At 34.8% G+C, this 17,871-nt stretch overlaps 1 protein-coding gene across 6 annotated transcripts; it reads right to left on the bottom strand.

The window, feature by feature from the left end:
* Positions 1-1,200: 1,200 nt before the first annotated feature.
* LOC116346685 lies at positions 1,201-17,469 on the bottom strand. 6 transcript variants are annotated; one of them, XM_031776866.1, is made up of 15 exons: positions 17,013-17,469; positions 13,941-14,687; positions 12,200-13,646; positions 11,633-11,793; positions 10,424-10,638; positions 9,802-10,337; positions 6,312-6,391; positions 5,698-5,796; positions 5,326-5,411; positions 5,020-5,199; positions 4,718-4,912; positions 4,350-4,485; positions 4,247-4,280; positions 3,718-3,897; positions 1,201-1,701 (listed from the first exon to the last, which is right to left on the bottom strand). In XM_031776866.1, exons 2-15 carry the CDS (start codon positions 14,205-14,207, stop codon positions 1,388-1,390), a joined length of 3,930 nt encoding a protein of 1,309 aa, XP_031632726.1. In that variant the 5' UTR covers positions 14,208-14,687; positions 17,013-17,469; the 3' UTR covers positions 1,201-1,387. The 6 variants fall into 6 exon arrangements, with proteins under 6 accessions (XP_031632726.1, XP_031632727.1, XP_031632731.1 ...); XM_031776867.1 differs by having other exon boundaries at positions 17,052-17,469; XM_031776871.1 differs by having other exon boundaries at positions 17,216-17,469.
* Positions 17,470-17,871: the final 402 nt, after the last annotated feature.

Genomic DNA, 17,871 nt, shown 5'->3' with positions numbered 1-17,871 from the left:
GGAAAGTTGTCGACTAAAGAAAATGTCACCAATTCATTTTAAGGTCGTCTCTTCCATATATGTGTTTATACGGTTGCTTGTAAACGTGAGTTACCGTTTCTAAATGGAGTTTTCATTAAAATTGCTCTTCTACAAGATTTATAACGTTCTCACCCTCTCTTATATTCTACACATCAGCTTATACAAAGTAAAAACCACACAACGACCATTCTCTTCAAGACTGAGAGATTGTGATGCCGGAAAGTTTGCTCATGAAACAAGACCGATTATCAATTATGTTTTTCTGGAAAAAGAGTCTCTCCTGTAAATTGGAATAAATACGTTCACGCTGTGATGCTGGAAATTACATAGAACAAATCATTATACACGTCTGGATAAGATGTATACGCAATGTACAATGAAAATGAGAAATTAAGAAAAGATTTTTTTTCTCCGCTTTGATTATACCAAACCCAAGACCAAACCACTACTTCTGAACATGGGTAGCTAGTGAAGCGAAAAACATGTTCGCTCCAATGTTCTTAATATTGCATTGCACAGTTTCTGGGCTAATACATTGATGTCAAACACTACAACCACAACTGACGTTAGCGTAAATCGAAAGATTATCGTTGAAAATGGCACACATTCATTACATTTCAAGCAAATACATTTCATTCTAGATGGAAACCTAATTTAGTATTAACGCTCAAGGAGAAATTGCAAGAAATTGCAAGGAAAATGGAACTTCCATTTGAGTGATCTTAAAATTAAAAAAAGCTTCTTCAGATTTGTTACAAATTAAAAATTGAACACATCTGGGAACGGATATTTGGTGGTGCATATATGCTTTATGATTGTGTGGCTACTTTCCTCCTCTTCATTACATCACACGATTGAGTGTGTGGAACAGCATTCGAATGAGCAACTGATTTCGTGTAAAAAAAGCTTATAATTAGTTTGTATCCATTTGCTGGTTTTTATACGTAGATGATTCATTTTATGCTGCAATAAGTCAATCAGTAAACAGAAAGGAACCGGCTATCCATTAAAACCAATCTGTAAAATCTGTTGTGTACATTTATTTGATGTGTGCGGTTTGGAAAAAGATTATTCTCGGTGGAAAGACTGCACCACAACTGGATATGGATTTGATTGACGGTTGATATATAAAAAAAGCAATTTTACAGAAACGTACCATTTTTATTACTTAATCAAACAACAATGTTGCCGTGTAATTTATTTACATCATCATACAAAATAAAATGCAGTTTTAAACATACATTATCAACATCATCATAATCTTCTTCTTCTCTTTTTCTCCTAATACTAAAACAATGACACCCATTCATAATTATGTTAAAAGGTTATATAAAATAATGTGGATCTAATGTAACCTAAATATAAATTACTGTTGTTTCGAGAAGAGTATTTTTAGGAGTCGCACAATGGGTGCTTCAAATAATAGTGCCAAGATTAGAGCCACCCAATAAGCGATGACGACATTTCCTAAGAATATGGTAAATACTATTGCATGGTCAATGTGAATTGGTCCTTTGAGGTCTAGTGATACCGATATTTGTGTTACAGGATGAACCAAGTACGCACAGTATGTGAGCCGACTTAATGGCAACAATGCTCGAAGTGATAACAGACTATCGATTGGTTTGCCCAATCCCCATTTGCACGATAATACAATCCAAATTAGCGCCATACCCCAGGCTAGCAAAAACAAGAAGATTGAAATGAAAAAATGGATTAGTTAAATCGAATTGATTTTGAATATTAGTTCATAGAATAAAAATTTAATTTTCCAAAAATATCGATGCTAATGAAGAAAAGCAGGAAAAGAGCTCTTTTTTAATTCACTAATTAGGTCTATTCAATTCATGTACAGAATTCACTGCAAAAATTCATAGTTCAAAGTTCAAATTTTACCGTCTACAGAAATAAATTCCAAATTGTTTGCGGTGGACCTAGGGGACGGACACCATTATAAATATTAGAATATTAGCGGAATATTAGCAAACTATTAGCAAAAATTAGTTTGTTTTGCTTCACCATTGCTTGTTAGAGAATTGCGCACTTTGCTCACCGAAAACTTTTTTTGTTACTATTTAATAGTGTTTTACGTAGGCGACTATTTAAGTTTCTTCAATATGTATGTTTTAGTATTGCCCGATGCAAACCATTGTCATATTCGTTAAGTTTAACATTTTGTAGCATAAACGTTCTCAGAACGTTTTGTCATTCGATCGTTATTTGTATTGTATACCGTAACATGTAAATTGCGTCTCAGCCAAAAAATGAATTTTACTCGTGAAAATTTTCGAGCGATTATTTTTTTCTACTTTCGATTGGGTGTATCACAACAACAGTGTTTTGATCAACTTCATTTGGCCTTTGGCGATGAAGTACCAAGTCTTCGGACAATTTATAATTGGTACAACGAATTCAAGCGCGGTCGCCTATCGCTCATCGACGAGTTCCGCGAAGGTCGTCCAAAATCAGTTGTTGTACCAGAAAACATCGATGCTGTCAGAAATATGATAATGGAAGATCGTCATGTAACATATCACGAGATTGAGGCATCCCTGGGCATTAGTGCGACCAGCGTATTTAAGATTTTACATGAACATTTAGCTGTCAGAAAGATTTGCTCTCGTTGGATACCACATAATTTGACAATCGCTCAAAAAAAGGCTCGTGTCGATTGGTGTAAACAAATGCTCAAGAAATTCAATCGTGGTGTTTCAAAATCCGTGTATTTTATCGTCACTGGTGACGAATCATGGATCTACGCGTATGAGCCCGAAACTAAACAGCAGTCGACTGTATGGGTCTTTCAAAGTGAAGATAACCCAACAAAAGTTCTTCGAGCTCGAAGTGTTGCGAAGCAAATGGTCGCCTGTTTTTTCGCGATAAGTGGTCATGTGGCAACAGTTCCACTAGAGGCTCGTAAGACCGTCAATTCTGATTGGTACACCACCATTTGTTTGCCCGAAGTGTTTGATGAAATAAGAAAAAACAACCGCCGTCGCAAAATAATTCTTCATCATGATAATACGAGCTCTCACACATCTCATCAAACAGTCGATTATTTGATCGGTCAAAAGATCGATTTAATGGGTCATCCGCCGTCCAGTCCTGATTTGGCACCCAACGATTTCTTTTTATTCCCGAGCTTGAAGAATAAACTGCGTGGTCAACGATTTTCATCGCCCGAAGAAGCAGTTGATGCGTTCAAAACACACGTTTCGGAGATATCACTTTCGGAGTGGCATGAATGCTATGACAAATGGTTCGAGCGAATGCAAAAGTGTATTGATCATCATGGCGAATATTTTGAAAAACAATAAAACCATTTTCGATGAAACCCCATTGTCTTATATATGTTTTTGAAAAAACTTCAATAGTGACCCTCGTACTATTTAATAGAAATAAATTTTATTTTTTCTAAACCAGGAAAAATAAAAAAATGTTAAATGTTCATCTAAGAATTTATGAAAAATTCATACATGATTTCACTTTGAGATCAGCTATTTGACGTTTGACGTTTATACTAGTGAACTAATATTAGCAATATTAGTATTTCTGTATAGTTATAATAGTAGATTTTTTTATTAATATTAGAAAAATATCAGCAAAATTAGCAGTAAACTATGAAACTAGATTTTACTAGATTTTGTGTCCGTCCCCCAGCGGTGGACGGAAAATGAATGTTTATCTTTTACTCACCTGAATGACCTAAACTAACATAAAGAGCGGTCCATAGAAGATTTAGTGTGCCATTCCACACGCCAAATACAAGCAACAACATGACGCTCAATGACATCGTCCACAGCACAATGTTGATAAACGGAGTTATAGCCGGCGGTGCAGATTTATAGCGATTAAGTATATATCCAGCAATCATACCTGTGTCAAAATGGCAAAGAGTGAGAATGAAGTGGAAATTAAACAAACACAAAAACTAAAGCAACTTCATGACGATGCACATGAGAGCACACATTAATTTTCGTGCAAAAGACATCTCTCGCACATTCGTAAATTAATTGAAGTGCGGACTATTCTCTATCTGTTTCTCGGTGAATCTGTATATTGTTTGTCCTACGCTTTTCACATCGAAAAGTCACACTATCAATTCGAACACACATTGTCTGTGCTCACACAGATTGAGTTGACAATATGTTTTCATGATAAACAACAAAAAAAAAACGGGAAGAATCGATCGATATTATGGGTAACAAAAACATAATATATTTACCCATCACGTACGGTCCAAGTCGCGTCCATGGTTTCTGAAATTTTCAGAAGAACATTATTGCTATAATTCGGCTCTGATGTATTTTATGTGCTTCATTATTTACCTCGTACAAGTATCCAAACGATTCAAGCGGCTCCGCAACTTTATGCGTGTAATTGAAATGTAATGAGACCAGCGCCGATACAACCCATGAGGCGAGCAAAAATGTTACGATTAAGGCAACAGCTGTTCGCCCATATCTGTTTTTAGTGTCATATGAAATGGGGCAAGAAAACCATACATGAAAATCCCAACCACTTGTGTGTAAATTAAACATTATTGCAACGCATTTCACATTAATTTGAAATTCAACATTTATAGACGTAAGAAATGTGTAAGAGCTTTTTACTCGCCGAACATATAAACTTCGAAAATAAATTATTCAAAGTTTGAGATTCATGAGTTTGTCGGTTCGTACCCATTCATACTTACCGTCGTGATAGAATGAGAATGACAATGGCCCAAATATAGAATTGCATATCATCTGCCAAATACCATGCCCAGAGCATACACAATTGCGTGAACGGGAACCATGTTTGAATGTATAAAATGTTGCGCCACCAATAGTTTGGACATGTGATGTGATCAGGAAGGCCCGGTGTGAATACTGCTTTGTTATAAACATACCTTCAAAATCATAAATGATTTAAAAAAAAAAATTAAATTGCGTATTTTGTTGCCCCGACCAACACCAAATTAAACAAATTATAAACTTCAACAGTGACAGAACTTACTTGAGTGTGACCGCATTGATGATGATCACCATAAAATAAACTGGTGTCAACCGTATATATCGATAAAGCACTAACAAAAAACTTTGTTTGGCTTCCGCTACGAAACTGATGAAATGACCCTCGGATGAAGTTTTTGTTGTGGTTTTGGTGCGCAAAAAGAGAAGTGTCACCAGAAAACCACTACCATGTGAAGTAAACAACGAAAAATTAAAGGTGAAAATGAGTTCGGTAAATACGTTAAAAAAACTTTTCTTTCGGAAAAGTCGGTAAATAAATCGAAATAAACGGAAAATAAATAAAAATTACCTTATGAAAAAGAACGTGTCGACTGTGTAACTTGCATTCCCTAAAATTTGGAACCAGAACGTTTTCTCTTGTAATATTTTGGTGTACTTAATTTGAAACCACAATCAAATCAAATGTCGAATGGTGAAATGTACCAAATAAAAGGAAGAACACAAAAAAAATCAATGAAAAAAAACGCCAAAATCTTTTATGACAACAAAATTGCACATCACATGACAGATTTCATTCTTTTTGCAAACATTTCTAAGTATCATTTTACATTCGAATCGAATGGTATTCGATGGTATTGTTCGAATGGCATATGTCAATTGAAATTGAGCACAAAGCAATCTTGCTCGCAGTGGTTTTTCTGCATTAAAATTTGGCACTTACCCGATTTTCCGATACAGCATACAGTTGTAAATAAGTATGCACCAATATAGTCCACATCATTGAAAAAACTCGCAGTCCGTGAATGCAACCAATTGAATCCTAGTGCATGAATAAGATAAACGTTAACGTAAAAAAAGAAAAAAAAATTAGGAATGTGAGGAATCTTCACTGTACAACGTAAATTCGAATTTTGTTTTTATGACAACAGCATTTATTGTTATGCTCACGTGAATTCCATTGTATTCATGAAAATCAAAAACGAGTATTCAATACAAACAATAACGAACGCTGAAAAAATCGAATTATTTTTCATTGAAATTCCGAGTTCTATGTCGCTGAACAGCCATTTTTTCAAGTCAATCTAATTTTCATGTGATTGCGTTTTCAAAACTTCAATTTGATGTCACATCGTGCAAAAACACACAATATCGAAAATTCATCCGATTTATAATATTCGTTTTGTGCAGAAAATGCTTGTGCATACCATATGTTTACATTGAAATTGTTTTCATTCGATTGCATGTCATTTTAAAATTCGAGCATTGTCTGCTGTTTTTTACAGAGTACAAGTGAGTTTTTCTTTTACGTAGCATTCGTCAAATGTTTGAAATTACCTGCGGGAGTTTTTTCGTCGATAGAATTGTCTTAATATTTGTGGGCAGTGCAAAGCTCAGCAACAATTGTTGTGGTATACCTATATTTTGTGCAAACAGAAAAGAGACACAATTTAAACATAACCTGTACATAGGATATAAAATAAAAAAAGTGTGCGTACGACCATAGCAACTGCAAAGAAAAAAATATATCCACTTCGCTAGTCATGATTTCAATCCAAGCACATACCGCACGCAAAGTGCAAAATGAGAAAATATTCCTTACGCATTCTTTTCGACAATAAAAAAATATTCAAGACCGCACTCAATATTTTCGTTCGTGTTTTTGTCTCGTTGATGGTTTTTGCTGTGTGGCACATCGATTGACACAGCCACATTGCATTGGCATTATTTGATCCATAAAAGATGTGTTAACGCGCACAAAGCCCCAATATACATTTTTCAATAAAATGAAAATCAACCAAAACCAAACTTTATGACACAATGTTCCGAAGCGGATTGAAAACTTTTGTTTGCACATTTAAACTCTGTGAATCTCTTTTTCTCTCTCTCTTCATCACACTTAATCCAAGTCTTGCTCTATATTATTTCATTCTGCAGCACCAACAATAGAACGAATAGTCACCCGAAAATATTGAGAGCACTTCATGAATAAATCGAATCAACAATGAAGTGAGTATTTTTGTGAAAGTAAAACCGTCAATCATATTTCGTGTGTGTTTGTGTGTGTGTAAAAAGAGAGCAGTAAACGATAGAACCGTCAAAATCATAAACAAGTCTGAGTCAATATAGTTTTGGTGTTTGATTCGATTATTATGATGAGCTCCATTCTCGCAAATGTTATATTCGAAGTTTTTGTTGTTCCATTGTCATCGTTATACACATTTTTCGCGTGTTTTCACTTTTGGGTGGTAAAGCATCGTCGCTTTTTACTACGTGATGGAAAATATCGATTTTTTTTGTCTTGCAAACGTTCGCATTGACATCAATTTGGCAAATATCTATTCCGAAAATTCAGCACTCTGTGCTACTGACACATTATCTCTTCTCGTGTTTTTTTTCTCGATTCGACAATGCAATGACAATGATGTTTATATGCGGGCTGTGGTGCGGTGTCGAGATGAAGCATCAGTTGTTGTTGTCAACAACACACAATTGAAAAATACACCCGAATTTTTCACAATATCAATTTATACAACCGCTGTGAAATTGCATTCATTTTCATCGTGATAAAGTGATTCAATAGAATATTTTGTTTACCATTCAACTTAAAATATGATAATTTCAGCTTTTCAATATAAAACAAGGGAATTTAAGGTTTTTTTTTTTTCATATGACAGACATTTCGAAAATGTGCAAAAACGTTAAGTAAAATAGTTGAACGACAGTTTAACATATTACATTTTTAGCGGTTTTTTCTCTGCAAACAGAATTTGAATAGCCGCGAGCCAAGCGTAACCAAATTCCATGTAGAAAATTCTACAATATCATCAATGGGATGGACTTGGATTTATACACTTTTTTGCTTGATCAAATTCCTTTTGAAACGTTCTCGCTATGAATGTCGATAAGCACAAAATGGAAATAAAACTTTAAGCTACAGTTTGCCGAGACCTTTGTCTTACTTTCTAAAGTAAAATTAAATTGGTTTCTTTGATGCAGAAAATATTTACAAACAAACATTGAGGCGCTATGTAGGAAGATCCTATGCAAACAGCGTTAGATATCACTTGTTCAACGGTCAACGTGTCAGCAAGAGAATAAAAATCGATTTTCTCATAGCGTAACAAAACTAAAAGTTGCAATTACTTCAATTAACTCATAATACTAAACTAATCCAGCTGCTTAACCAAGATAAGCCGCGTGCTCGTGCTGTTTTTCAATTGGAATTTCTTCATGAGCAAACAGTGATAAGACTTTTGTTGGATCAGGTGCATGCATAATATGGTTGGATGAAATAGTTAAATTAATTTATAAGTTATTCAAATTACTTTTGGTTAAAATACCGACAAATAAATTGCAAATCAAAAATATGAGTTTCATCGCGATGGGGGATTTTATTTCGAGATATTGTCTCTGGTCACATTACGAAGAATATATGTGAATGAGAAATTGTAATGACATTCGACATGTTCGATGGGTGGTTTTTCTGGGATGGAGTGTGCACGAGAGAGAGAGAGAGAGAGAAAAATGGTTTGCATGGAATGTGGCGATTTTTCAAATCGCTTCAAAGCAAAAACCCATTAAATATCCATTGCGACGATAGAATGAATCGATCCAAATTGGTTTACGTACACTGGAGACTAATTTATATCGTGTATATGCTTTGTCTGCGTGTGGGAATTTATTTGGCTATTTCGATATCTTGCATTTTAGATAAAGTGAATTGCTTTCTTTTACATTTTTCGTACAGTAAACCGAGTGGTGTTTATTCAGTGTATGCTAAAGTCTAGAATCAATGCCGTAGCATTCTGTAATCGTTTTCATGAATGCTTTTGCATGCACCGATGGAAATAGCACTCATTCAATGCGCGTCGTCACCGAGACACGGTGTGAGAATAAAAAAAGAGAATAAAAAAATACTGGCAAATATATGGTACCAATATGCTACCAACTCAATTTCGAAGTGACTGTATAAAATGGCAATTTATTTTGCGCGTGAACACTTTTATTGCTCTTTTTTGTATCGGCGTGAGTGCTTCTGAGTTTTGTATTTTAGTTCCTTCTTTCAGTTTGTCGACGTTTCGATGTTTCAATTCGCATGTGTCAGGGTTTGAAATTGGCTTGATATCAACATTCCATACACTTTAGCTCTGGATCGTTTCACACAATACACTATATTATGCTTATAATTTGAATAACAAAATTTTATATCATTGTGAGCATGTGTGTGTGTAATCAAGAAGTAAAACAGGTAAAGGAAGGAAAAGATTGAAATTGGATTGGCAAAACAAGAACAACCTAGCAAAATGACGGTTTTATCTTGTATGGCTTTTTTTCCGAAGCGTGCATATATTCCACTACTGACACAATTATCATAAATACGAAGCGTATATATAATAAAATTGAATTGTTATGTAGATTTCGGATATGATCTGTTGTACCTTTTGCTTTCCATCTGTGCAATGTGTATATCACAATCAGCTGGATCAGTATTTAATTGTATGCATGCATGCGTCTAAGTTTTCAAATATTCACTTTATTAACCGAATTGCAAACTTTATCAAATTTCAATAAATATGCGCGCATAAGTCAAAAAGCGGTCACGAAATGAATTTCCAAAAGGATGCAATGAGAGAGCAATGAGCGAGAGGATGTGAAATGTGTATTAAATTTAAAAGTTTTCATTTTATTATGGAAATTGTTATATGAGCTACACAACACACTGTATACATGGCCCAAAATTGAAATCCGTTGCCAGGGTCCAATGTTTAGTAGTGCACACACTTTTATTTTATCGTCCCAATTCAAATAAAGCGATTGTTCTTACTTAAATGGTTTTGTTCGTGTGTTCGCATTGTTTTCGTGGTATATGTTGTTGTCGTTGATCCGTTTCGGCTGTGCTTAAGTCCCCGTTTCAAATGATTGCTATCGTTTGCATCATCATTATTGCCAGCATGATGGTTATTGTTGATGTTATTGGCATTGTTATTGTTGTATTGAGTGTTCAATCGATAGAGAGCCGTTCGATTATTGTTTGCCAGATGGTTTCCATTGTTATGTTCAATCGAAATCGGATGCAATTCTAATGTGCATCCATTTATAATGTTGTTTGTGTGAATTTTGTCTATTTTTAATGTTGGTTCGGTGTTTTCTAAGCCGATGGTTGCGTTTTCGTACGAATAAATGCGTTGCTGTTGTTGTTGTTGTCCATTGGTTTTTGGTGCTTTTGTTATGTGAATCGGATGTATGGCTTGTCGTGATGGTAAAACATTTTCATCATCCATTTCTCGTCGCATATTCGATAATGAAATCTCGTAAATTGTTGCCCAAACTGTTAGCCCAACGAATGTTATGCAAATGAAACTATGATACAAAAAAACAAAAGGAATTCAAAATTCATGGAACACAATATTCGCATGCAATTCGATTAAATCAACTCATCAACTTACATAACCATATAAAATTGACGATCTTTCCACGCACTGTAGTCTCCTGGTACCCGTCGAACACCTAGAACGCTTATATCGGCACGACCTTGTTCGGTTGTTGCATTCACAAAATTGTCCATAAATTTCCGAGCCCATGGATCGGCATCCAAAATTGACCTAACGTCTTCGGTTGTACAAATAGCAGGCAGACATTGGCCCACACGTAAAATATGTTTCTGCAAAATACGGTAAAATTCCGTTAAAATGTTTTGCTTTTGCTTTGTTTGTTTTGTTATTTTCACATGAACGGAATGCTTTTCAAATGGAATGCTTTTTGAATTCATCAAAATCGAATCCTTTTGATTTGGTGAATCTATTGGTTTGAGTGAACATTTCATTGGAGGGGTTTGCCATCTTTTCAACATGATTTACTAATATTATCAGGTTTTCAAAGCTTGATTCAATCAAACGACAGCTTATTTACTGCAATTTCGCTGTCATTCAAGGAAAAAAGTTCAAATCCAGTGGAAAAAAGGTGAATAAAATGTTTTTTTTATTTGAATTTTTTGTTGTGCCATCGAAAACCAATTATCATTAAAATGAATACGAGTATTCCGGATTTTTATGTTGTGTATTAGAACAACCATTTGACGTTGAGCATATTTCCAAATTAAGTGGTAAAATTAATTTGATGCGAATTGTACTATGATTGCGATGTAAAGTGTAGAATGAATAAAAAAATAATAATGGTAAACATACATCAATTGCACGCTATTTCGAGCACATTGGATTTGTGCACATTGTTTTTCACGCACAAAATCCACGCATACGTCGGATTACTTCACGAATTTCGATACACGATCGACGATGCAGAAAATATTTTTGCTTATTAAATCGATTGCATATTTTATACATACGAATTTTACATTGTTTGCATGAAGCCCAGAACGAACATTTTGCAAACGGGAGGAAATGGATTTATGCAAGATTTTTTCATACAACGATTGATTTACTATTATTATATATTGTTTTGCGTGAAAGAGTAAATGCATTTATTTCGATATCTGTGATAATTCTGTGTCACAGTACATTCGAGTACATTAATTGAAAACCTGTTCGCGACGTCAATGCATTCATCATATTGATTTTTTTTTTCATATGTATCACTACTACACAACTTTGTACAGTATTAAATAAATGGAATCTAAACTAAAACCACATCATACGTACCTCAATCAATGGTTCAGGGCTAGCAACCAATGTTGTAGCGACGAAAAAACTAACTTCCATTTCATCGATTTTTGCCAGTCCATCGCATTCTAAAATCGAACCCAACCAATGATTATTGTCGAACATAAACTGTCCACGATATCTTCCCGATGCATCACTTGCTGCAAATGAGAATAAAAAACACATTCATTACATGAGCACTGAAACAGACACACATTTTGATTAACGACTAGCTTAATGGATTTTATCTTCAATTCGGAAAATGTTGTACTTTCAATCAAAAAGCCAAGCATTTTTAGTACTATTACTTTCTAATGATGATTCACGATTTGTTTTAAAGAGAACGAAAAAAGCTTGGTATTGGTATTGAATTCGGAGAAATCAATGAATAATAATTGCAACAACATTAATTCCAAAGCGACATGGATAACATTCGGCCACGTGTACATCGAATCTAAATTCAGTTACATTATTGATCGAGGAACACAAATGTATACGGAGAGAGAGAGAGAGAGAGAGAGAGAGAGAGAGAGAGAGAGAATGGAAAAGAAATCGTCAATATTTTACCTTTGGCTGCCCAAATTTTTCCTTTGATCAGAGCATCCAAGTACACATACATATCGCTGGCACACCTTGGGCTCAATACCTTTCGCAATTCATCCGCATCCCATTCGTATTGATCGTATAAATTTGTAATAAAACGAAAACTCTGCGACTTGATAAATTGCTTTTCGTTTGGTGGTGACATTGGCGGTGATTTATTCAGGCGTATTTCGAGCAAAGCCTGTGGTAATTGTGGTGGTGGTGCTGCATCAGAAACTGTAGCGCTGCCAACTGCCAAACGCTTTATTGACTTTGATTTATTTGATTTGGAAATTTTGAGAATATTTTGCTGTGCAGTGGCTGTTCTCGGTGTGATTGATTCCTGCAATGAATCCATCGAATCATCTTTTGTCCAACTACGTGCATGAATGTTGGTGGATTTTTTGTTCATATCATCAATGTCGTCAAGCGTTAGTTCTTCAAATTTATCACTAGGCCATTCGAGTTGATCGTTGACATTGACATCACTTTGCTCTGGTTCATCATTGTCAAATTCATCTAAATCCGTTTCCAAATATCGACTTCTTTCATTGAATTTTAGATGACTGGATTCCTCAAGCGAGAACGAATCATCATCGTCAATGCCATCGTCACGATGCTCTCTTCGTTGATACTTATTATTATTATTATTATTATCAGTACTCAACAATTTACTGTTGTCGAAGGCAAATGTTTTATTCACTTTCGTTGCGCCATCGCTTTCTTCGCTATTTAGACGGGAAACAGCATCGGAAGCAACATTGACATTATCACGTACAATTTTCATGGGCATTGATGTAATTTCATCACTTTTACGTGAATCATCGTTGTTATTATCATCGTTTGTGCCAATCTCACTTCTTCTGTTGCCACTGACGGTGCGGCCGCTACTACTGCCGTGACTGATGCTGGCACCGTTGTTGTGCTCCAATGGTTCATTGTGTTCATTTGGTTGAACATATCTCATTTCGATGTTAGTTTTCGCTTTGGCTGGCAATACCTCTGCACTACTAGCCGTACTACTTTCGATTGCGTTCGATGGTGTCTTTTTATATTCATTCATAAATTGATCATGGTAAATAAGTGGTGGCGTTGTTGACTGCACATCGTTACGCTGTTGAATAATAACTTGGGCATGATTATGATTTTTTTCGCTTAGATTTGCTTGCACGTCTACGGCGTCTTGCAATGACAACGAGTGTATCGATGATAACAGCTGCTTTGGATTCTCAGCATCTTGTTGTACTAGATAATCGTTCTGTCTCTGTTGTTCGACGTTACTATTACTATTGCTGTTGTTATTTATACGCATACGATTACTGCTGTTTTTGCCGCTATTCGTCGGTCGATCCACTTGTTTATGTACTTCTTTCTGGTCATTTGGTTTGCTCGGTTCTTCGTCTAATGTTGTCGAACTTGTGTTGTGCAATGTCTGTTGTATAAATTTAACTTTATCATGCAATGCACTTAATGACGATTCCACTCGAAATCGAACAATTTACTATGCCATGTCTTTTGATTTTGGATAACATTTATAAGCATCGAATTGATGACGAACTAAATCATATCAAGGATATTTTTATTGAAAATGAAAACATTGAAATTTTTCGTTTTTCTTTCGAAATTCGAAGTTCGAATGCGGTTCATGAAAATACATATGAAAATTGTTCGATTTCACGTGGAATCGTTGTTACGGATTTTGATTGTTATTGCTTTGCACCGTTACCATCTTGGACATTGGATATACATGGGCCGTACTCGTTGTTGCTGCATGAAACCGTTGTGTCGAAGAAATCGCTACCGAAACGTCAGTAACTTCGAGCGCAGCATTTGGAAACGCTGTTGCTGTTGATGTTGTGGTTGCCGCCGCCGCCGTCGTAGTCGTCGCATACTGGTTTTTTTCGTTTGAAGAAACAATTTTAACATTGGAAAGTATTAATATAATTGTGATTACATAGCCTAGGATGTATGGATATGTTTGCTTTGCCATCATTTTGCCGTGTTGAATATTGCGTTTCGTTTCTTTTCGTTGTCATGCACAAACATGAACAAAAAATAAAATAAAATATTATTCAAACGGTGTATTAAACATGAGTGTATATGCTTTTTCTTCTCAGTTTTTCTTTTTGCTCTTTTAAGTTTGATTTTTGGTTTTGGTCGTAGTTTAATCTATTAACAGAACGTCACTATGCGATCGGGTTATGCAAACACCTTTTTTTTCATTCACTTTATTTATGGGACAACATCAATTCATAAACTATCAGTTTTATAACGCACATATTTTGCTTAACTCAATTTCTTGCTCTCTTTTTTTTCGCTTTGAGAATTATTTTCACTTTATGCTTTACATTTTCACCATTCTTGAGATATTTTCACTTCTGCTCATTTATTGCATTTTTCTTCCGACATTTCTTTTCAGCTGATGGTGTTCTCTCTTTTTTAACTGGCAAAAGTGCTGACGGAATTGGCTAATCTGAAAGAAAAACAAATGAAAAAACGTAAATTAACATTCGCTTTTTTCTCAATTACTTTTCATTTCAAATGCGAATAATTTATGACTCTTCTGGCTGCATGTTTGGTCGAGATTGAAACGTGCATTACGTGCATGGCTTTAATTGGCGAGCATTTTTTTGGCTAGTTATCGCAAATGCATCACATAACAAGAACTGAACGACATACACAAGGGGCTAATTATCACTGAATTTTTAACGGATTTCGATTATTTTTTATGTTCAGCTGTCAAAAATCGATTGAAAATAATTGAAATGTGTAATTTTCGTTTGTGATTTCAACACTTTGAAATTAGTTTTCAGTATTTTAGCGTTGATTCGTCCCCCAGTAAGAAAACCATTCAATTTTTTTCGGTTGCTCAAAAACACTTTGGCGCAACGAAATTGGATTTTTTCTCTGGAAAGCCACAAACAAGACTCAATTTCAAATGTGTAAAATATGGCTTTTTCAACAAACATCTGAACTTGTGTGCTGCGTGTGGACATTTTTTTTTCAATCGCCTTTTAATGGTTTTATGGTTTCAGTCGTTAATTTTTTCAATGTGCTAGACGAAAAATAAGTTATTTCGGAAAATGTGACGATGAAAATGTGTGGTTGATAATAACTTATAATTAGTATACTGAGAGTTATTTCATTTCAATTGGTTTTAAATTTCATACAAATATGACGTTCATAAACAAAAAAATAGACGCGTACTTTGTTTACTAATAAAATATTTTGCTGTATGTTTGTGTTCGAAAAAGTTCTATGCATGCACCGTACATTCCAATGTGGAGAGTAAATAATAAGTTGTCATTTTATCGATCGATGCCCTTAATCTCAGCATCGCTTGCAATATACCTGCACACCATGAAAACCAGATTGACATTCAAGTCGACTGATTATGGTTTTGCACAACTTGCGCGCAATGGAGTATGTAATTTGCGGTCAATAATTTTGGATTAATTATATTTTCCAAAGCGCCAACATGGATTGGAACATAAAGAATGCGCTAATGACAAAAGCAAATCAATCAATTTGAAATGTGAAATGTCAATAGCCGTCGAGAAGGTTGTCAAAAGTGAATTAACTGCAATTTTTCATCAACGTTCATCATTATGTCTCCAGTTGGTTTGATGCTAAATCCGAAGTGAGTTGCAAAATACTTTGGTGTTTCGATGATGAGATTTAGTCGATTTTCTGTCAACGCCCGAACGCGCAATTTTGTTTCAAAATTTCATCGGTTGTCAAGACATAAAGATTTAAAAATGAGCGTGAATTGACTATTAATTACAAAGAACCAAAATCATAGATATATTGTTTAGTGTGTGGCGTTAACAAAAAAACATAAACATTCGTGCAATCTCATATTTCCAAAGTCTAGACACAAAAATTTGTAATTTTTCTGTCGCTTTTGCTTTGAGCCGATATTAAATTACGTCAAGTACCAAAAAGCCGCAGTCAAAGCGGTACATGTAATGAAAATTCACTTTGATTTATTGCCCAATAAAAGAGTTATGAATACCATTCCACATCACATGGAACGTTTTGCCCAAGAATATTTCGCAAAAAAAAAATGATGAAAAACTCGCGCTTTTTTATCTATTGCCTTTGAATGTAACATATTTTATCGGCTTGTTCATTTTGCATGAAAGAAAACGAAAATCAATTAAAATTTTCGATTTTCAAAAACCACTTATAAAAATCATTCGCAGTTTTATGCTCGAATTTATGGCATGCAATTCACATGAAGATCATCATTAAAAACTTAATTGCAAACGGTTTTATTTCTTGTCGCACGACCCATAAAGTATTATTATACATTTTTTTCTGCTTTGGGTGTAAAAAGTGCTCACACTCAATTGTGCATATCGATTTTTTGCAATCTTATTGTTGAACTGGAGATAATGGCATTCCTTTGGTTTGATATGGCTTCACTTAGGGGCATTTTACGAACACAAACTATTTTTAGGGTGAAGGTAATGGCATTTGAAAACATCGACCATCACTAGCAGCAGCATCATTAGTTCAAGCTTTATTTTTAAAAGTGCAATCTCACCGCAACACAAAGGTGCACGAGTAATCCAAAATAAATGTTCACGTCTCGTGTATATAGTGTAAAAACCCGACGTCAAAACAAAAAACGGTTTTTCTATAAAACTTTCTATGCACTTCACAAATTCCACTTTAAAATACTGCGTGTTCGGATAATTTCGGAAAAACTTATTCAAACAAATATGCTCACATATGAAAAAAAATAAACGAAAAATTGCACAAAACTGTTTCAAATGATCGAAAAAGTTTTTACATCTATTTGGAGTTTAGCACCCGAAGACAATGTACTCACAAAAACTGGATAAAACAAATCTTTGGATTTTTTCGCACAATATCACTGGTGTGATTTTGATATGTTATTTTATTTATTTCATTTAAGTTTGTGTATCAAAGTTATTTGAATTGTTTGTCACTACTTTCAATCCGTTGGCGTTATGTATCCATTTGCACAGTTACCGTTCATATTTTCAATGATAGTTGAATTCGAGGCACTCGCGCTCAAGCAAAAATCACTCACTGGAATTGCTTTTGAAAATGCGAAAACTAGTTAAATATGTGGCCCGCGCTACCTATTCGCATATGAAAAAGAAGAAGAAGAAGTAAACGCACAACCGTACTGTATAGAGAAAATAAATAAATATTTGAAATGAGTTGGACAATCTAAAATGCACTACGTCTTCGTTCGGTTACCACGAAGTGAATTGAAATTGAAATTTATTGAATAATTTTTCTGCTCAACATTTTTCGTAGTCGGTGTTTATTTTTCTTTGGTTTAACTGGCGATTTTACCACCACCGACCGCGCAAAGTAAATGCAAACCAAAAATATGCGTTCGTATTTGTGCAGTTGGCTTGCAATTTGTTATGTATTTAATTTCATATTACGACAATGTCGACAGCGAAGAATGCAACAACAACCGTTTTCATATGTTTGCCCCGCTGAATCGACATGCACACACACACACACGCTTGTGAAGTGTGAGTGATAGTCGAATGGAAAGAGGGAAAACTATGTGTGATAATTGATAAACAATTATGACAGCAGCCACGAAGAGTGAGCGAGAGAAAGTGAGAAAAAATGAGCCGTTATTTTTTTTTGTAATTTTGTTTTCA

This window comes from Contarinia nasturtii, unplaced genomic scaffold (assembly GCF_009176525.2).
Source record: "Contarinia nasturtii isolate CC-2019 unplaced genomic scaffold, AAFC_CNas_1.1 Cnas_scaffold_1627, whole genome shotgun sequence".
Classification (NCBI taxonomy): Eukaryota; Metazoa; Arthropoda; class Insecta; order Diptera; family Cecidomyiidae; genus Contarinia; species Contarinia nasturtii.
Note: the sequence above shows the minus strand (reverse complement) of the source record. Positions and strands in the feature narration are given on the sequence as shown.

What these genes read in the sequence shown, in the direction of transcription:
- LOC116346685 (XM_031776866.1), bottom strand. Translation starts at nt 14,207, where the DNA reads ATGATGGCAAAGCAAACATATCCATACATCCTAGGCTATGTAATCACA. An exon ending in ACACGAACAAAACCATTTAA is followed by an intron (nt 6,392 to 9,801) that starts GTAAGAACAATC and finishes CACAAAATATAG; the next exon opens with GTATACCACAACAATTGTTG. An exon ending in ATGCTGTATCGGAAAATCGG is followed by an intron (nt 5,412 to 5,697) that starts GTAAGTGCCAAA and finishes TTTCAAATTAAG; the next exon opens with TACACCAAAATATTACAAGA.